Source organism: Arachis hypogaea, unplaced genomic scaffold, assembly GCF_003086295.3.
Source record: "Arachis hypogaea cultivar Tifrunner unplaced genomic scaffold, arahy.Tifrunner.gnm2.J5K5 arahy.Tifrunner.gnm2.scaffold_54, whole genome shotgun sequence".
Lineage (NCBI taxonomy): Eukaryota > Viridiplantae > Streptophyta > Magnoliopsida > Fabales > Fabaceae > Arachis > Arachis hypogaea.
The window spans coordinates 52,668-73,578 of NW_027255483.1; the positions used below are offsets into that span (position 1 = coordinate 52,668).

Here is a 20,911-nt window from a genome sequence, read left to right on the forward strand (position 1 = left end):
CATTCATTCATCAAAGAAGAAGAAAGAAGGAAATGGAATGCTCAGAGGTTAGATTATGGATGATGGGAAAAACATTTTTGCCAAATCAAAGCAAAGTAAAGAAGGCTACAATCCAGTAGCTAGACCTCTCGGTCAAGCACCACAAAAAGTTTCTTTTCCCTTTGTGCTTCACCAAGGATCAAAGAAAAAAGCTTCAAGGTCTCAAGCATGGAAAAAGCAACAATGGAGAACGTGAAGCCATCTTGGGTCAGAAGCAAATCAACGCTCAGAATTAAAACTTGGGGTCAAAGTCAAGTTCAATGGTCAAGATTGAAGAAGCTTGAAGAAAAAGGATGAGAGAAAAGAGGTGAGCATGCATGCAATAGCCTCGGTCCTCTCCCTCCTCTCTGTTGAGCCGTTGCTACTCTGATGTTGAAGAAGAAGAAAGTGTGAGAGTTGAACTTGTTTCAACCTTGGAAGCTTCACCCTTCTATATTAAGGGTGAACGGCCAAGGGTTGAAGGCAAGGAGAATAAGTGAAAAATACAGAATTCACTCTCATAGCTACCCAAACTTTAGAGTTCTTTTCCTTCATGTAGTTTATTTTGTATTTTCTTTTTCGCTACCCAAACTTTAGAGTTCTTTTCCTTCATGTAGTTTATTTTGTATTTTCTTTTTCTCAGTGTGGATCTATCTGAGTCTCATTGTGTGAAGTTTGTAAGAAAAAGTTAACGAGAGGTAAAAGGCAGTGAGTTAAAACAATGAGAAAAAACCATAAGATGTTTCAGAGATTCTTTGTACATCTTTATGTTTTGTGTCATAATTCTATAGAGATCCCGTTTCAAGTTGAGTTAGTACTTTGCCGTTTCAAGTTGAGTTAGTACTTTGCTGTTGAAAGTTAGGTTTGAGTCCTATTCAAATTCAAATTGGGTTTAAAATCTAGATTTGTCCCTAATAGGATTGAATAGATCCTAAGAAAATATTGATGTTTGTAAACTTGAAAAAGAGATATTAAAATTCCATTATAGTTGTGATGGAAATTAGATATAAGCTACATTACACCTAATAGCTGAACCAAAATATATCTAGGTGCTATTTCTTCTTTCCCTCTACTTTTCTGTTTCTGTTCTCAGGAGACAAAAATGACAAGACAAAAGTAAAAATATCTCCTAAGTTCCCTTGAGAAAGAAAAAGTAATATTCAGCAGAAAAAATAGCTAAAATTCAACCCCCTTCTTTTAGCACCATGATAATCAAACTTGATGTTGCATTCAGTAATCGAGCGCACATTATAGATCAAGGATCCTAAAAATAATAAAATATAGAAAATTAACATATCTGCTTACAATTGGATGGGTTCTCATAGCAATAAATAAACACAAAACGATTACATTCCCCTTAAAACATGATCTTCTCTAATATACTATCGAATAAGCCACAAAAATCTCATCCTATATGGAAAAGAAATTGGATCGAAGCACACATAAGAATAAACTACAAAATTTTTGCCTTTCATTCCTCATGCAAAGCCTTCATCAAATAGAGTCTGTTAAAACTCTGCCCTGACACCCTGCAAAACATGCAAACAAAGATATAATAATGTAAAAAAACATAAACATTAAAACAACTATAGTGAATTTGCTTCACATAAATTTGAAAAACTAATCAAGTTCCATGGTTGTCTTTAAAAAATAGTGTTAACATACCCATTGATTTGGTTGCAGTAGTTTGAAATTTGATTAGTAATGAGGAAGCTCTCCAACCGTGATGGTTCAGGGAGTGGCTTGAAGATGGGGTTTGAAGGATCTTCCTCAGGCAAAGGGTCCTCTCCAGCAGCTTTACGTGACATGTTCTCCACCCTATAATGCAACAACAAAATTTTATACTGAACCAACAGTCAAAACATGGATAAAGTAAACTATTACAACTGCCAAAGAACATTTAAGTTGTCCATATGCCTTAAACACCAATATAAATACAAAACAAATCACACCTTCTCTTCTGAAGCCAAGCTTGCTGTTGAGCCTGCTGACGCGACAAGCTCCTATAGTAGAATTGGAACTGAAACAGAATACACTTCAGTCAAATCTATTTTTCAAACCTAAAATAAAGAATCGTGCTGAATAAGAACCTAGAATCACCTTTTGTTGTTCTAGGGACAAGTCATCCATGCATTCAATCAAAAATTCCATGTTCCTCTCCATTAATGAACTGGTTGACAATTGAAGACGATCATAATCACACTGCAATGGAAAAACAGCAGTTGATAACATAAACTAAACTTTTAAAATAACCAAAATAACCTCTTAAGAAGATCATAGTTATTACCTGGGTAACCGGAGAATCAGGTTCCAGTTCTGTCATAAAAGCACTTATAAGGGCAGAATTTGAAACTTTGATCTGAGATACAAAAATATAGTAAACAAGATCAGCTTAAATATCAATTGGCTAATAAAAATAAAATCCAAACATTACAATGAAGCTCATGCAAACATTACAGTAAGGCCGAGAGAGCTTACAGGTATTTCCTCAAAGATATCCACCCATGATAAGTTCTTCTCCCTCAACCTATTTCAGAAGAATGATGATAAATAAGAACTTACATATAACTATTTATATAGAATAACAATTATTGAAGTCAATTCATACTTTTCTCCAGTGAAATTGTTGCTGCGATAGAGTTCCATGAATGCATCAGAAAGCTTCAAGGCCTTAAGGGCTAGGACACCTTGATCAGCCCTTGATGGATCATATATTATGCAAACACAGCGTCTAATATTCTCCTGAAAACAGTTTGAAGGAGTATGCTCATTAGCTACACCTCAGTTGATTAAGAGTTGAATAGTTTGGACTGGTTTGTAAAAGTTCACAAAGTTTACACCAAATAGCAAATTCTGTGGGCATTGCACATCCTTAATAGCGTAGAACTATAACTTGTACTCCAAGAAACCCAATCATAAGTGATATTATGCCAAAAGAATAAATTATTCATGAACCATTACCTGGTAATTCATGAAGGTTTCAATCAGTTCCACAGTCTGAAATGAGCCAAGCAATGTAGATTGGTACCTAAATTCATGGAGTTATCTTGTGTTATATTAATCATTATAGAATACAGAACAGTTTAGCACTATGGCTAAAGTTCTTAAGGACACTTTATTATAATATAGGAATTTGTAATTTCTACTTTTGTCTTCCTTGCAACGTATATCAGTTTTCGACGGATATAAAATTTATTTAAGTTTTAGCTTACTAGTTGCTCTTTTCTAGTCAAATGTGAAGTGGTATTTTTCATCATACATACCATCCAACGGTATTGTTGTCAACATTCACCTCCCTCAGGCACCTCATCATCTCAAGCTGGTAATTTGCACCATCAGCTTCAATTTCTTCATCCTCCTCCCTCATCTACAAGTTATAGTAACCAAATTAGGCATTTTATAATTGCAAGAGGAGAATGGTATTGATAAGAGAATTTGAAAAGAAGACAAAATAAAAAGTGTAACATACCGGAAAGGGAAAGCAGTTAGTAACTTCAAGAACACTGCCAACATCCAGCCCAAGAAGCTGTCCAGTGACTAGAGAAGGTGAGTGGTCCTTACAATGCTTAATTATCTTCAGGATAACCTGTTCAACAGAATTTCAAAAAAATCACTTCAAAAAGATAGACAAATAAACTAATTGAAGATTTTCTCAGAAAAGGAGACCCTGCCTCAAACTTTCCACCCATGTATGATCCAATTTTAAAAATAGGAAAGGGGTACATTAAACATTACACACAACACGCAACATAAAATATGATACCTATAACTATCAATGTCACCAAGTTAAATGTTGCAGTTTCCAAATTCCATGTCATAGATGGAAGTTAAAATGCATCACGTTAGTAGAAAACTAAATGCGAAAATAAAACAGTGACCCAGAATATCAAATAACGGAAGCTTCCAAAGCCCCATGTAAAGGTAATCTATCTCGTCATTCCTGAACATGCTGATGGAGAATCTAGCATATGAGCCTGTGAATTAGATTGAGCAATTAAAGTGATAAAATTGGTAAGAACTCTTACCAGCCCTTCCATCTGGACGACTCTGAGAGGCGGAGCAGCCTCCTCGGTAGCAGCCACTTGGAGGAACGACCTAGCCATAGCTACAAAACACAAATTACCAATGATGAGTTCAGTGAATCAGTAATAATGTGAATTAAAAAAAAAAAAAGAAAATTGAGAATGTTTACTGTTAGCCATGTTTGTGAAGGTGAAATTCAGCACGACGCGCACACGAATCGGAAGGAGGAGATTCCGGTGGTTCGAGGTGGCGGAGGAATCTCTTGGCGTTCAGCGTTTGGGAGTTGGGAGATCGAAGAAAACCCTAAACGCCGGAGCAAAGAGAAGAGAAGAGACGAGTGAGACGAGGTTTTTGTTTTTCCTCTGTATTGGGCTCAAATACTTCAGCTACAATTTTATTGGGTACTAGTAAGCCCAAATAAGCCCAAATAAAAAGATAAAAGATAAGATTAACATCATCCTCAAAAGCTAAAAATAAACCGAAAACTTTATGACCAAAAAAAAAAAAGAGTTAAAACTTAAAACTCACCTCGTGCTGGGTTTTGACTTTTGACTTTTGACTTTTGATCCATCTTTAGCAGGAGAATGTTCAGTGTTCCTGCATTGTGATAATACGGTGTCGTCAAAGCTGCGTTCTTTATTCTAACCGTTGATTTGTTTATGAAGGGTTCAGATTATCCGTTCCCTTAGAGGACTGCAAAATGCAAGTAAAATATTATGTTGACTCTCCAAGACCAATAAATAATGCAAAAAACAAAAATCGAAAGCAATCATGAAAGCTAGCAATACTATTCTATAATCATTTGCCAATATCAATTTCTATTTCTATTCTCTTAATTATATTATATCTTTTGTTGAGTACTCTTGAATATTGCAACTAAAAGCTTGCAAAGACTGTTATCATGGCAGGTTCATCATCACATTTCAAGTATGACGTTTTTCTGAGCTTTAGAGGCTACACAAGACTCAGATTCATAGACACTCTCTATCATGCTTTGATCAATAAAAGAATAGTGACGTTCAGAGACAGCGAGGAACTGAGGATAGGCGAGGAGCTGGAAGGTGCTCTTCTAGAAGCAATTGAAAGATCAAGGATGTCAATTCTTGTACTCTGTGATGAGTATCCAACTTCCAAGTGGTGCCTTGATGAACTCGTCAAGATCATGGAGTGTTCAGAGAATGGAAGGAAGCGACCGGTGTTACCAGTTTACTACTATGTGGAAAAATCAGATGTGCAGTACCAGCTCAATGAATATGCAAAAGCCATGGCTGCTCATAAAGAAAAAGGAAGATACAATCACAAGTTGGAAGCATGGAAGTCAGCTTTGTCTCAAGTAGGCAAGATTTATGGTCAACGCTGTAATCAGAATACGTGAGTACTGACTAGTTACTTTAAAGCTTTTTAAATATTTTTAACGATTTGGGACATATATATGTTTTGATCTTTGTTGGTTCCATTGTAGGATGTGATTCTCTTGTTTATTAGTAGTTTATATATTTGTATAGAAGAAGAGAAAATTAAAATACAAAGAAAATGTGTATGTATGTTGTTTGCAGACCATGGGGTAAGACTATTGACAAGATTCTTGAAGAGGTCTCAAAAAGACTTCCTCCCTTGCCTCTTTATGTTGATCGCCCACTTGGATTTGAATCTGAACTTGAAGAGGCAAAATCACTTCTAGAGATTGATTCTCATGCTACCAGTTTTATGGTGGGAATTCATGGAGATGGTGAACTAAGCAAATTTGTTGCAGAGCTTTATAACAAGATCAGGCCTCACTTTGTAGCTGGAAGTTTTCTTTCTAATGTCAGTGAGAAAACAAATGAAAACAGTGGTGGCCTAGAAGATCTACAAAAGACTCTTCTTTCTGAGATGGGAGAGGAGGTAAAGACTAAGATTGGAAGCACATTCAAAGGATCCTCTGAAATAAGACAAAGACTAGGCCAGAAAAGAGTTGTTCTAGTTTTGGATGATGTTGATAGAATCCAACAACTGAATTCATTAGCAGGAAGGATTGATTGGTTTGGTCCTGGTAGTAGGATCATTATAACAACAAGATATGACAATCTGCTACGCGAGCATGAGTTAAATATTGGTGTTGAGATTAGGAGACATTGCATTGTTGGTAGACAGGTTGAGGAAGATGATGCAGACAAAGGAGATATAGTGGGATTCATGGATGACTTCAGCTTTGTAATTGAGCAGCTTTATGATGCAAACAATAATGTCGTCTCCATCATTGGCATGGGTGGGTCGGGTAAGACTACTCTTGCTCAAAAGATCTATAAGAACAAAGAGGTCAAGGATTTCTTTCCTTGCCGCGGATGGAGTCGTGTTTCCAAAGATTACAAGCCAAGGGAAGTATTGTTGAGGCTCCTCCACTCTTTGATGAAGTCCACATCTACATATGAAAATTTAGAAATGGAGGATCTAAAGAAGATAGTGAGCAATTACCTGAAAGGGAGAAAGTACTTGATAGTACTTGATGATATGTGGGAACCTGAAGTATGGGACGATCTAAGAGCAGCCTTTCCAGAAAGCAATGGCAGCAAAATTTTAATAACTAGTCGTAATGAAGAGGTGGCAAATTATACAAGCTCAAGACCCTACAAACTTCCACTCCTTGATAAAAGAGAAAGCTGGGAACTGTTTTGCAAGAAAGTGTTTCCGGGTAAAGAGTGCCCTTTTGATCTAGAACCTCTTGGTAGATCAATTGTTGAAAGTTGTGGAGGTTTGCCACTTGCTATTGTTGCCATTGCTGGGGTTGTTGCCAAGAAGAAAAGGTCAGAAAGAGAATGGCAGAGAGTTAAGGAGTGCATCCACTGGCATCTCACCAGGGACATGACCAAAGTCATGGATGTACTAAAACTTAGCTATGACAGCTTGTCTGAAGAACTGAAGCCATGCTTTCGATATCTTGGTATCTACCCTGAAGATTTTAAGATTCCTACTACAGAACTAATCCAATTATGGATGGCTGAAGGTTTCATGCAAGAAAGTGGATTACCAAATTCACCAGAACCAGAAGTTGTTGGTGAGGAATACTTAAAAGAGCTAGTGGATCGTAACATGGTACTTGTGTCAAGACAGAGGAGTGATGGGGGTGTGAAAGAATGCCTAATCCATGATCTCTTCCGTGACCTCTGCATAATATTGAGCAAAGCTGATAACTTTTTCGAGGTTTGCACTGGGTCCAATATCCATACTCTAAGCAACCCTCATAGATTGTCCTTGTTGTGCAGTGAAGTGTCTTACATGTCCTCAATCAAAACTAATCAATCAAGCACTCGTTCTTTGTTCTTCTTTGCCGGAGAGGATTCTTCACATGATTCTTTAAAATACTTCCAATCAGTTCAAGTGCTACATTTGGGAGGACAAGCATGGTTTCTACGCATACCCAGTAATTTTCAGGCTATGATCTTCCTAAAGTACTTGAAAATAACAATAACTACTTTAACTAGTGAAGTAACAGAAGCTCCTGAGTGTATATGGAGCCTTTCGAATTTAGAAACGATGGATACAAGAGGTTGGCAAACATCTTGCATTCCAAAAGAATTTTGGAAGCTCAAGCGATTAAGACATGTCTATATATTATCCTCAGATGGTGCAAGTCTACCAACAGAGGAGAATGGAGACGATAGCAGAACAAAAACAATAATGTGGAATCTTCAGATTCTCTGTGGAGTGGATTTTGATACACCAACAGCATTCCTATTCAGGGAGGGAAGATTTTCCAACTTGAAAAAGTTGACTTTATGGTTAAATCCTGAAAGGGAGAAACATAGTTTGTGGCATGAATTATTGTTCAGTTTGCAGCATCTGATCAGTCTTCATAAGCTGAAACTAAACTGCTGTCCTTCAAATCTTTCAATACATGCAAAATGGTTTCCTTTGAATCTTGCAAAGATTACCTTGAGAGCGTTTGGTAAGATGGACTGCAGTTCCATGAAGGCTCTAGGACAGTTTCCCAACCTCAAAGTTTTGAAACTATTAGGAGGTACCATTCCAGACCCTCTTGATTGTGTCACTGGGGATTTCCCTAAACTTCAAGTGTTCAAAATGATGCAAGTCCCAGTCCAAAGTTGGACTTTAGAGAAAGGTGCAATGCCTCGCCTTCGATATCTGTTAATATGGGACTGTATTGGATTGTGTCAGCTTCCAGAACAACTCTGGTCCTTGACAACCTTAGCGAAAGTGCGTGTCACTGATCCCTCTGAGGAATTGAGAAACAGCTTGCAAGATGTTAAGGTAAATCATAACTGTGATCTCAAACTATCACATTCCATTGGCATTGGGCTCAGGAGGAGAATGTTAAAAGACACGTTGAAAATGAGTGACACAAATTCATAATATAATAGCTTATTTTGGTGTGTAAATAATAATTAATAAAAAAAAATATTAAACTCTAAAATCTAAATGAATTAGTATTTTTTATTTTATTTTTATTTAATTTCAAATAAAAAATAATAATGACTTATTCTATTAATATTTATGATAATAAATAAAATTATTGTTATATAAATAATTTAATATGAAGTAGTTTAATTTTGTGATTATGACTACAATATTCTTATAATAACTTTGTATCTATTCATGAGTTTAAATTTTGTACTATGAAAAATAAGAACAAAATTGACACATATTTTATGATTAAATGATGAGAAACATTAGAGAATTATTAAATATTTTTAGTAATTAATTATTAATATTTGAAAATATAAAAATATAAATTAAAAATATATTATTAAATTATTAAACTAAAAAAATTAAATTAATAACAAAAAATAATAATAAAAATAATAAATTTGAATAATCTTTCTAGTATTCTCTTAAATGTGAGATATAAAACATGGAGTAAACACCCAATCCGGTCCCTGTCCATATCAAATTAGGACAACGCCATCCTTCACCAAAAAAGTAACCCACGCCGGTCTCTGTCTATGCATAAAATAACTCATCGCGCCCCCTCTCATGTATTCCTGTCCATGGACAGGGACCGGCGTGGGTTACTTTTTTGGTGAGGGATCACGTTGTCCTAATTTAAAATGGACAGGGACCGGGTTGGGTATTTACTAAAAAAAAATTAAAATTAGTAGTGTCAGAAAATATTACAAATTTTTTATTTTTTATTAAGATATAATTAGTTAAAATATGACACTTCTATATGTTGAATATATTTTAAATATAATACTTCTCGATATTCATCCGATACAGTAAATCAGTAAAGTGTTCGCATGTCATAATTGATATAACATGGAAAAATATGTATTAAAATATTGAATCATTTGTTATATTGACACATTGTGTTTAATACAAATAAGGCAACATAAGAGAAGATTGACGGAAAAGAATGACACAAAAGTAAAAAAATTGATAATACACAATAAAATTAGTGAATATTACCTTGGTCATAAGATATTTCACGTTGGCTATGTGAAAAGATTTTAGTAAAAAGAATTGGTAAAATATCTATTATACCCTTAGTAATGAACTAGTATTCGAAATTCCTATTAACTTCTTTATTTTTTCACTGACGAGCAGCCACGAAGCAAAGTTAGGTTCTATACTTTTCAAAGAAAACAAAATCTAATATAAGAGAATAATAAATTTGTCAATAATAAAAAATTTAATTTTTCATAACAAAAAAAGTATTTTTTATGAATATTAAACTTATTTTTATATGGTGATTAATTTTTTGTGTATGTTAAGATAATATAATTGTATAAAATAAGTTCTATATCTATATTATTAAAATCTTTTAACTTTTTGAATTTATTGAAAAATTAATATATTTAGGTGAATTTTTTCTAATATATTAATTTTAATAAATTGAATAAGAATTAATTTAAAAATGAAAGAATATCATAGCTTAATTTTTTTCTATAAGAAAAAATTTGGATATTTTTGTTGAAAATTGGCCCTTTATTGAAAAAATTTGGATATTGCTGTAGGTGGAACAGGTCTAATATATAAGGTGGATCATAAGTCATAACTAAAACACAAAATACGTATTGAACACTATATGTATGCCATGCTTGGACGAATCTTTGACGACGCTGTAGTAACATTCCTTGCGTATCCAATTGTCAAATATCAATTTAGACAAAACACCATTTTTATTTCTATACTTACTAAAAATAATTTCTAAAATATCAACTGTCGTAAAATTTTAAAAATTAGTCAACTAGTCTTTATATAATTTTTTTATAATATTAAATTTGCAATATTTTTTTACACTACTACTTTTAATATTTTTTTTAGTAAACACCCAACCCGGTCCATGTCCATTTTAAATTAGGACAACGCGATCCCTCACCAAAAAACTAACCCACGCCGGTCCCTGTCCATGGACGGAAATACATGAGAGGGGGTGCGATGAGTTATTTTATGCATAGACAGGGACCGGCATGGGTTACTTTTTTGGTGAGGGATCGCGTTGTCCTAATTTAATATGGACAGGGACCGAATTGGGTGTTTACTCTAAAACATGTATATATAGTGTGAAAGATATATCATTCATTCATCATCATATATAATAAGAGTGAGCACGGATCGATTTGGTTTGGGTTTATGGTAAAATTAGAATTGAATCGATCAAAATATAATTGGTTCGGTTTGATTCGAATTTATGTTTTTTTATATATGTATCCGAATTAAACCAAACCTATTAAGAACGAATTGATTCGGTTTGGATAATTGGGTACTTGATGACTTTGGAATTTATAAAAAAAAAAACATATTTGTATCTTAAAAATTCAACAAGTACAATAAACATATAACATCAATAGAAATAATCTAAACATATTAAAAACTAAATATATTAAAAACTAAATTCACTAAAATCAAAACATATTAATAATGAATAATCATTTTCTAATGAAAAAGACATATATATAATTTTTAGTTAATTAATATATGATCGAATTTGTGAGTTGGTTCAAATTCTACACCCTAAAACTAATACCTAAACTAATTACTAACAAAAGTCGTCGATTTAATTTGGATTAAATGTGACCATTAATTTCAAAACTAATTTAATTAGTTTAGTTCAAATTTAGACGGATAATATATATAGTACTGCAATATATTTAGACGGATAATCGAATACCCAATAGTGTTCACCCCTAATATATACTAGGGTATAATATACAGTAATTAGTATAAAATTTGCCGGTGGGTGAAAGCAATAATTGTCAAGACTAAGGTCTTTTTATAACAAATATATATCATTCATTCATCATTATCATATATATAAAATACTGCAACTAGCAAATAATATAGTAATTACTATAATAAATTGCCGGTAGGTGAAAGCAACAGTCATCATGAAAAAATCAATGAGTAATAGTTTAAATGACATAATCTCTCCATACTCAATTAAGAAGTTGCGAGTTCGAGTCTCATATCTTTATCTTTGGTAAAAAAAAATAGTCATCATGAAAAAAACCATGTGATTTTTTAAAAAAAAGCAAACCTTATCTAATAAAATAAAAAACATGTCAAATATCCAAAATGATTGTGGAACACTAGAACTATTTGATTTATACTTTAACATATTATAAATGGATAATTTCCCTAAATGGATTTATAATGCTTAGTTAAGGATTCAGATTGCCAACTAACGAAGAAATATATATTATGTTCAATGTGATGAACATTATTTAATAATCTATATCTTAAGAAAATAGACATCTATTTATATCGATCATATAAAAATTAATGCTAATATATAATAGAATGAACTTATGCCATATTGCCTTTTATATTTATGTCATATCGATAATTTTATATATAGACGACAATTTTATAATTTTACAATATAAAAAATAATTAAATTTCTATATAGTATTACCATGTCATTTATCCTCATTTATCATCAATATAGATATAAAATTTAAAATAATTTTGATATGCCACTAAAACATGAAAGAGATTCTTAATCAATTAAATTATATATATAACTATTTAATTGAATTAAAAAATAATAGTTAAATCTAATTATTATTTACATTAAAATAGTATAATTTTTTTAAATAATTATATTGAATTATATACAAATTACTATGTTGGGTTTGGCTGAAATGATTATCAAACATTATTAAAATATTAAGTGTTCAAATTATTTTCAATTAGTTGTTTGATGTTGTTGTTAGTGTGCAGGAAGAAAAAATTAATTTTTATAATAGGCCAAAAGCCAAACAAACCCAAGACGAACATTGAATTAACTTAGAGTTGTGCAGAAATTAATAATGGCTGAAACCTTAGAATTAAAGAAAAGAAATTCTAAGCTCAAATCAAAAGTCCATAAACCAAAGTTGATAAAAATGGAACCCAAGGTTTACAAAGCATGTTTCAGTTGGGTTTACAAAGCATGTTTCAGTTATCTACTTATTTGGTTACTGGAACTTAAATTTCAATTCAATTAATTATATTCTTTAGTAACTGAAACTCTAAATTCAATTCAATTTAATTTGTATTGATAGCTTTCACCGAAAGCTTTCTTGCTTCCTCTCTTCTCTCTCTTGCTTCATTCAAATCAATCATTCAAAGAAGAAGAAAGAAGAAAAATGGAAGACACAGAAAAAAACCTATGAAAAAAGTTAAGAAAGATTTTTTTCACAAAAGAAAAATCTATGAAGAAGGGCCAACAAATTTCTTTGCCATGGAAGGAAAGAAAGGCCTCGGTTCATGAAGCAAATCCATCTTGGCAAAGGCACAGCAAAAGTTCATTTCCATTTTTGTGCTACAAAGAAGACATAAGCCTCAGAGTCTCAAGATAGAAGAAGCAAAAATAGAAACGTAAAGCCATCTTGGATCAGATGCTCATCAACGCTCAGAATCAATTCTTGGGGCCAAAGTCAAGATAAATGACCAAGATTAGAGAAGATGGAAGAAAAATGATGAGAGAGAGAAGAAGTGATCTTGCATGCATCAGTCTCGATCTTCTCAATCTCCTCTGGTGAAGCCACCGCTACTCTGATGTTGGAGAAGAAAGATGCTGTGAGGGTGCAACTGGCTTCAACTTTGGAAGCTCCACTCTTCTATATTAAGGGTGAACAGTCAAGGGTTGAGATAAGGAGAGTAAGTAAAAAAGCACAGAATTCTCATAGCTACCCAAAAGCTACCTGAGTTCTTCTCTTTCAATAGTGTTTATTTTATTTTCTTTTTCTTAGTTTTATCTGTCTAAATCTCATGGTGAAAAAGGCAAACATGATGAGGTTTGTAAGAAAAAATTAATGAAAGAAAAAAGATAGTGATCAAAATTAGAGAAAAAGTCATAGATGTCTCAGAATTTCTTTGAACATCTATTGTTGTGTGTCATGATTATGTGGAGATTTTCTTGCAAGTTGAGTTAGCACTTTGCTGTTGAAAGCTTGGTTTGAGTCCAAGTCAAATTCAGATTAGGGTTAGAATATGGAATTGTCTCAGATAGGATTGGGTAGATCCTAGAGAAGAATTGGTGTTTGTAATCTTGAAAAAGATAGTGAAATTCCATCATTGTTGTGATGGAGACTGGATGTAGACTATATTACACCTAGTAGCTGAACCAGGATATATCTGGTGTCAATTCTTTTTCTCTGCTTTTTTTCTGTTTCTAGTTCTTGATGTGTGAGCATCTTGTCTATTTTTCCTAGTGAATTTGCATCTAATTTGTTGAGTTTAATTAAGAATTAATTATATTTTAGCCACTATGGATGCTATTTGAGTTTTGTGCAATTTTATTTATTTTAGGTAGCATTCGGATGGATTTGATGAAGTTTCTGCAGAGAAAGAGAAGAAATTAAACCAAGGAGATGATCAGCGAATACCGACGCGGATGCATGGCTCACACGACCGCGCGGAATAGAGGAAATCGCAATGACGCGAACGCGTGGACTGGAATCTGCACAAATAACGCGAACGCATGGACGACGCGGACGCGTCACATGAGCGATCTGCAGAATTGACAGAAAACGCTGGGGGCGATTTCTGGGCTATTTTGACCCAGTTTCCAGCCCAGAAAACACAGATTAGAAGCTGCAGCATGGACAATTCAAGTGATCCCCATCCATCCTTTGAAGATTTGATTATTTAAATTAATTCAAATTTAAATTCAAATTTTAATTCTAAGAAAAGATATTATTTTAATTTTTAGTTTTAGATATTAGATTTCAAATTAATTAGGATTAGTTATAAAAAGGGGAGACTTCTCTCCTAGTAGAACATACCATTAGGGGATTCCATTAGGGAATTCTATACAAATTTACATTCTACATTCCATGAGCAACTAATCCTCCATTGTTAAGGTTAGGAGCTCTGTCTATCTCTATGGATTAATTTTATTGCTTTTTCTATTTTAATTTATGTATGGATTTATAATTTAAGAATTATTTTCGCTCTTTATCTTATGAATTTGGGTGGAACGGAAGTATGACTCTCTTTCTATTTGAGTTCTTGTAAAACTTGGAAAAGCTCTTTACTTGAACAACAGCTTGAAAACATATTCTCCTAAATTTTAATTATCTGAATTTAACAGGATACGTGACATATAATCCTTTTACTTCTTGGATAATTAGAGTTTTTGTGGCATATAAACTAGAAATTGATCATCACCCTCTAATTGGAATTAATTGACCAAGGAATTGGCTGTTGATGAATTTTAGAGGAGACTATGAAGGTCTAAGGAATTAGGGTCTAGTCACATATAGTTTGCCATAAATTAAATCCTACATAATTAAAATAGTTAGTAAGAAAAGTTAATCCGAAAAAATAGATAACTCTGAAGTCTTAACTGCCTTCTCCATATTTTATTCCCAAAGTAATTGTTTCCCTGTCTTCTATTTAATGCTCTTTAAATATTCAAACACTCTTTTTAGTTTGTCTAACTAATCCTATCAAACGTTATTGTTGCTTAATCCATCAATCCTCGTGGAATCAACCCTTACTCACGTAAGGTATTACTTGGTACGACCCGGTATACTTGCCGGTAAGTAAGTGTGGTTGTAAATACCGCACCAGTTCTCAGGAGACAAAATGAAAAATATCTCTCAATTTGTTACGAGACAAAACTAAAAATGTCTTTTGAAGGTTGTAGAAGGCTTAGAGAAGGGGGGTTGAATCTATGACCTTCTTTTAGTTTAATGAATTAACCCATTTGAAATGAACTAACAGCCTGAATCTGTTTGAACTAAGCAGCGGAAAATTTATGAGACAATTTCATTTTGTCTCATGAATATCAGAAAACAAGGCAGAGCAGAGAAGAGAAAAGCTAACAGCACCATGTATCCTGGTTCGGTTGCCTTATGCTATGCAACCTATGTCCAGTTTCCTTCACAACAATGGAGGAATTTTCACTATAGTTAAAAGTATTACATACACCAATTTCACAAGATTGACACAATCCTTTCACACTCAAGTTCTAACCTAACTTGACATTGGTTATGCTAATACCTAACTCTTCACTCTTAGTGCTCACCCAACTAAGAAAGGGATACCTCACTGGTACTGGATACAAGACACAAACTTACCAAAAGAAATATGAAATTAACTCTAGACTTTTCTCTCAATTGTATCACTCAGTCTCTTTCCACTCATTGGCTTTTACTTGAACTCTCTCATTATGCCTTTTCACTCAAGAAATTACAGAAAGATAAACATTGAAAAGTAAATTACAATCTGTAAAACATGAAGGAGATTGACTCTTCAACAGCCTCTTTGCTATGTGATAAACCAGATTTGATAGCCTCTGATTCAATTCTTCATACTGGTGGAATGCACCTTGATTAGGAAACACTGTCCAGTTAGATGAACTTCTTCAAAGGCCTATTCTCAGAACATACACCTCAAGAATGCTGGTTATCTCTCCTTGATTCTGAATGAAGAAAATTTTTTTTTTTTATCTCATTGCATGTTGCTAGGTTGCTCTCTCTAGGTCAACTTCTTGAGTTTTGTGCTTCACCAACCCACCATCTCACTTTTTCCCATTAAACCTCAAAATAGAAACTTTGGTTCTGACCTTCTCTTGTTGATCGAAAGCCGTAGGAAAGCAGAAACAAATATCTTCAATGGTAAGCCCAGATCTTGGCCATTGAGAAACTACTTAGTCCCCAAGACACACTTGTGACCGTAGATGCACAACAGTGAGGATCAGAAATCATCTTTCCCATGTATCCCATTTCGGACTTGGCAGAGAGTTGGGAAGAAGAGAAGATAGTAGTATGCATGTAATAGGAAATGGTTTACCTTTAACCTTTACCTAAGCTTGATTTGGTTTGACCATGTTAATTTGACATCAATCTTTCTTGCCTAACCTTCTCTTTCTTTCTTTTTCTGTGAACAACTTATGGAAGAAGCTCTCTCTTACTTCTCTGCTATCTGACCAAGAGAAAAAGTGTACGTTGCTTTTTCTTGGTGAAAGCACAAGGGAGTGTGATGAATCCATATTTGATGATATATTTTGGCTATAATTGGATGGATTTCATCACATAAACACACACTTATTCACCAAAATAGCATACATTTGTATTTGATCCCTAAATTGAACTTAAATGTGAAAACATGTTCTTTTGTGCTTATTTTGACTAATTCTATTCTATTTACCTTCCATTCGATACCTTGATGTTATTTGTGAGTGATTTCAGATGAATAAGGTAGAAATGGAAGAGGAGCATGCAATTGGGAGAAAGCATGACGAAAACAAAGGAGGAGAGCTTAGCCATGCGTGCGTGTGCACAACAACCTGTGCGTACGCACAAGAACCCAAGCAGAGCGAATCCAGAGCATCGCGAAGTGTGCGTGTACACAACCCTCTGTGCGTACGCACAAGTGCATATTCGGCGAAGTGTGCGGACGCACACATCTGTGCGTCTGCACAGGTACCAGTGCGTGCCTTCATTAAAAATACACGTGCACTCGCGTTTTGGGGCTCTTTTTGGTCCATTTCTAAAGGCTTGAGGCTGAGATCAAAGGCTATATGAAGGGGGAATGAAGGCATACGAAGGCATTAGGATTTAGATTTTATTTTTCATAGTTTTACATAGTAGGAGTAGGAGTAGGAGTAGTGTAGATTAGGAATTTCTCTCTTAGATTTAATTAGGGTTTGTAGCATTTTATACTTCAAGTTTATTTTTTTATTATAGCAATTGCATTGTAAGTATTCCTTTAATTTCTCTTTTAATTACTACACTTGTTCTACACATACTTCTATTTGACTTTCCTTTGTCAATATATGCTTGGTTTTGCAATTTTGAGTTCTTGTTCATGAATTTGATGTTTGATGCTTATTTTATGTTTATTGAGTTACTTTTATTGATTGTGATCATTTATGGTTCATAGCTTTCATGATTTTCCAATTTTGCCATATTTTATGTTTATGCCCTCTATGTATTCGATGAAATGCCAATTTTGATTATGGAGTAGATTTTCACCCCTTGACTTGGGGAAATGAGTTTATGGATTACTAGAGCTATAATGTCCAATATTTAGTGGTAATTCTTGGGGAGTTAGTTGATTCTTGTTTCCATTAAAGCTAGCCTTTTATCAACTAGTTGGTAAGTTGGTTAGGACTTATAGATTAAGGTCAATTATGCTTGTTTGACTTACTCCTCGTTATTAGGGGTTAACTAAGCGAGATTAACTCATGATAATTACTATAGTCGTGGTTATGGCAAGGAAGGGCTTCCATAATTCATCCCAAGTCAAGATTTCATTTATATTTTGAACCATTTTTCAATCATTTTATAGTTTTACTTGTTTATATTACATGTATAGTTCTTTTGTTCTTTCATTACTTTATTAGTTGAAACTTGCCTTGTTCTTTTATCTCTTTATTTCTTTATTGCTTGCTTATCATTGAAAACCCTTTGCTTTTCACAACAAAAATTGTGTGCACTCTTTGGCATTAGTTCCTAGGGAGAACGACCCAGGACTTAAAACTCCCGGTTATTTTGTGTTGATTGTGACATCTTTAGGATTATAATTTGATTGATGATCAATAGTTGGGTTTGGACTATACTTGCAACGTCAATCATATTTTTCGTGCGAAAATCTAAACCCATGCTTTTGGTCACTTATCAGAGTGTTTGAATGAGAGAGGTAATCGGGTTTGGATCGGGTTTGATTTGCTAGGCCCATCTGACTCCTTGCTTTGTTTTTCTTTGGGCTTTCATTGCTTTGTAGCCCACCAGCTTTGTTTTTGATTTTATTCAGTTTGAGCTGCTTTGGTGTATTAATTTTAGCCTGCATCACTAAATCAAAACAATCAAAACCAATTGGGTAATTAACCCAATAATTTAATGTTTGTCATCATCAATTATATTAGTTAATTTCTTAACTCAACATCTTTCAACCTGTTACGAGACAAAAGTGAAAATATCTCCTGAAGTTTATTGAAAAAGTAAAAGTAATACTCTCCGAAAAAAGAAGTTAAGATTCAACCCCCTTCTTTTAACCACTTATTACCATCATACTAAATGAATCTTTTGTAGAATTTGTTTTTTATTTTACAAATTAACCTTTAAATTTAATATTAATTTATCTATTATCTAATATTCTAATGCATTCTTAAATAATATAATATTTTAAATCAAGTATATAATATAATTAAGAGAAAGTCTAGGAGATAATATTTTTATTAAAATTTGGTCAGCACTTAACCAATAAAAGAAAAGTGAGTAATCCTATATTATTGGATGAAATCTCATGCCATTAAAAATATAAATAATAATTAATTGATAACTACAAATCACAAAATTTACTGGCTCTTGACACTCTTCATTAATTAATTTAATTTTCTTTGATATCATGCAGAGATGTTAATAGAGAATGAATCCTCTCAATTTTTTTAACAATTGAGAGAATAAAATGTGATCTCCCACCATTAATTTTATAAGTGAGATAAAAAATAAATATAAAAAAATAATAAAAAATTAGAGATCGTACTTTACACTTTTATTTTTTTTTAACAATTGAGAGGATGTTCCATAGCAAATGTGGTTTAATAAAATTAGAGTGTATAAAAGCAAATAAAATATGTATTCTAATACCGTCCAAGTCAATCCACCAGATAAGCAACTTCTTCCTAGGAAATAAATAACGCACCAAACAGCAACCGAGAAAGCATTTATGGAAGCTAGCAATACTATTTAAAATCATTTATTCGACCACGACGAAGAAATTCAATTTATTTGTCGATTCAAAAGCTGTAAATGAGATAATGACAATGATGTAAGTTCAACTTGCAATTAAAATAAAAATAATGATATATAATTAATTTTTTATTTAAGGTTTACTTATTAAAAATTTGGTTTCTTGTATTTTTCAAAATAAATATATAGAATCAGAAGATACAAAGAAGCTTGGCTCGGCTTGTTTGTAGTGACTTCACATAATGTCCATTTCTGTGTCTATTTGTTGACTCTTGAATCTTGATCGTCGTTGCAATTGAAACCTTCCAAATACCACTGTTACCATGGCAAGTTCATCATCAGATCAAGGTCCAACACCATTATCATATTTCAAGTATGATGTTTTTCTCACTTTAGAGGTTTCACAAGGTTCGATTTCACCGACACGCTCTATCATGCTTTGATCAAAGCAAGAATCGAGACCTTCAGGGATAGCGAGGGCTCAGAATAGGGGAGGAGCTGCACGGTTCTCTTGTGGAAGCAATTGAAAGATCAAGGATGTCAGTTCTTGTACTCTGTGATATGTATCCAACTCCAGGTGGCCCCTTGATGAACTCGTCAAGATCATGGAGTGTTCGGAGAACGGAAAAACGCGACCAGTGTTACCAATCTATTTCCATGTGCAAAGATCAGATGTGCAGTATGAGAAGAATAGTTATAGAACAGCCATGATTGATCAAGAAAAAGGAAGATACAAGCACAGGGTGGAAGCATGGAGGTCTGCCTTGTCTGCAGTTGGCAGCATATATGGACAAAACATCAGTCGACTTACGTGAGTAGTTACTTTATTTTAAAATTTAAACAGGTTTCCTCCAAAATCTAGCCAAATAATAAACGTCAATCATGTATAATCAACCATCATGTAAAAATATATTGACTCTAGATATGATATAACTTCATTAATTTTCCTAAGAGTCTGATTAGGAGGACTTTTTGTAAAATTAAGTATTTTGATTCTTAAGAGACTAATTTTGACAAACTCGAGAGTTTATCCAAGTTTTTAATGTATGTAGGATATAGCATTAACTTTCATCCTATACATGGTATGTTCATCTAGATAAAGAATTGGACATATGCGGATATATTTTAGTATGTTTTGATCTTCTTTGCTTCATTTTCTATATGTAAGTAGTTTTCTATAAAAGAAGACAAATTAGAATGCAAAAAAATGTGTATGTATGTTGTTTGCAGTCCATGGGGTACGGCTATGAGAAGATTGTTGAAGAGGTCACAAAAAGACTTCCCCCCTTGCCTCTGCATATTGATCGTCCACTTGGATGTGATCTGAACTTAAACTGGTGGAATTACTTTTAGAGATTGGTTCTCATGCTCCTTGTTTGATGCTGGGAATCATGGAGATGGTGATGAAATAAGCAAATTTGTTGCGGAGTTGTATAACAAGATTAGCCTCACTTTGTAATTGCAAGTTTTCTTTCTAATATCAGTGAGAAAACAAATGAAAGTGGTGGTGGCTAGAACATCTACAAGAAACTCTTCTTTCTGAGATGGGAGAGGTGGTCAAGACTAAATCGGAAGCACATTCAAAGGATCCTCTGAAATAAAACGAAGACTGGGCCAGAAAAGAGTTCTTCTAGTTTTGGATGATGTTGACAGTATACCAACAACTGAATTCACTAGCGGGAGGAACTGATTGGTTTGGTCCCGGTAGTAGGATCATCATAACAACAAGATATGAAGATGTGCTA

General features: G+C 33.5%; 3 protein-coding genes across 3 annotated transcripts; 2 read left to right on the forward strand and 1 right to left on the reverse strand.

The window, feature by feature from the left end:
- Window positions 1-1,227: 1,227 nt before the first annotated feature.
- LOC114927213 (eukaryotic translation initiation factor 3 subunit H) lies at window positions 1,228-4,416 on the reverse strand. The gene is made up of 12 exons (XM_029296855.2): window positions 4,211-4,416; window positions 4,044-4,123; window positions 3,488-3,604; window positions 3,282-3,385; window positions 2,980-3,046; window positions 2,627-2,760; window positions 2,497-2,545; window positions 2,306-2,377; window positions 2,119-2,220; window positions 1,971-2,038; window positions 1,684-1,836; window positions 1,228-1,547 (listed from the first exon to the last, which is right to left on the reverse strand). The coding sequence occupies exons 1-12, from the start codon at window positions 4,218-4,220 to the stop codon at window positions 1,490-1,492; spliced, it is 1,014 nt and encodes a 337-aa protein (XP_029152688.1). The 5' UTR covers window positions 4,221-4,416; the 3' UTR covers window positions 1,228-1,489.
- Window positions 4,417-4,867: 451 nt separating this feature from the next.
- On the forward strand, window positions 4,868-8,458 carry LOC112798097 (toMV resistance protein Tm-2(2)-like). Its single transcript, XM_025841269.3, has 2 exons — window positions 4,868-5,412; window positions 5,598-8,458. Exons 1-2 carry the CDS (start codon window positions 4,943-4,945, stop codon window positions 8,389-8,391), a joined length of 3,264 nt encoding a protein of 1,087 aa, XP_025697054.2. The 5' UTR covers window positions 4,868-4,942; the 3' UTR covers window positions 8,392-8,458.
- Window positions 8,459-19,489: 11,031 nt separating this feature from the next.
- LOC114927209 (disease resistance protein RLM3-like) lies at window positions 19,490-20,625 on the forward strand. Its single transcript, XM_029296852.1, has 3 exons — window positions 19,490-19,539; window positions 19,744-19,977; window positions 20,520-20,625. The coding sequence occupies exons 1-3, from the start codon at window positions 19,490-19,492 to the stop codon at window positions 20,623-20,625; spliced, it is 390 nt and encodes a 129-aa protein (XP_029152685.1).
- Window positions 20,626-20,911: the final 286 nt, after the last annotated feature.

Bases quoted from the DNA above. Each gene is read 5' to 3' on its own strand.
- LOC114927209 (XM_029296852.1), top strand. From the start codon at position 19,490: ATGGCAAGTTCATCATCAGATCAAGGTCCAACACCATTATCATATTTC. The intron at 19,540-19,743 runs GTATGATGTTTT...ATCCAACTCCAG, and splicing joins ACACCATTATCATATTTCAA to GTGGCCCCTTGATGAACTCG. The intron at 19,978-20,519 runs GTGAGTAGTTAC...AATTACTTTTAG, and splicing joins CAAAACATCAGTCGACTTAC to AGATTGGTTCTCATGCTCCT.
- LOC114927213 (XM_029296855.2), bottom strand. The intron at 3,386-3,487 runs GTATGTTACACT...TATAACTTGTAG, and splicing joins CTAACTGCTTTCCCTTTCCG to ATGAGGGAGGAGGATGAAGA. The intron at 2,761-2,979 runs GTAATGGTTCAT...AACTGTTTTCAG, and splicing joins AAACCTTCATGAATTACCAG to GAGAATATTAGACGCTGTGT.
- LOC112798097 (XM_025841269.3), top strand. From the start codon at position 4,943: ATGGCAGGTTCATCATCACATTTCAAGTATGACGTTTTTCTGAGCTTT. The intron at 5,413-5,597 runs GTGAGTACTGAC...TGTTGTTTGCAG, and splicing joins CAACGCTGTAATCAGAATAC to ACCATGGGGTAAGACTATTG.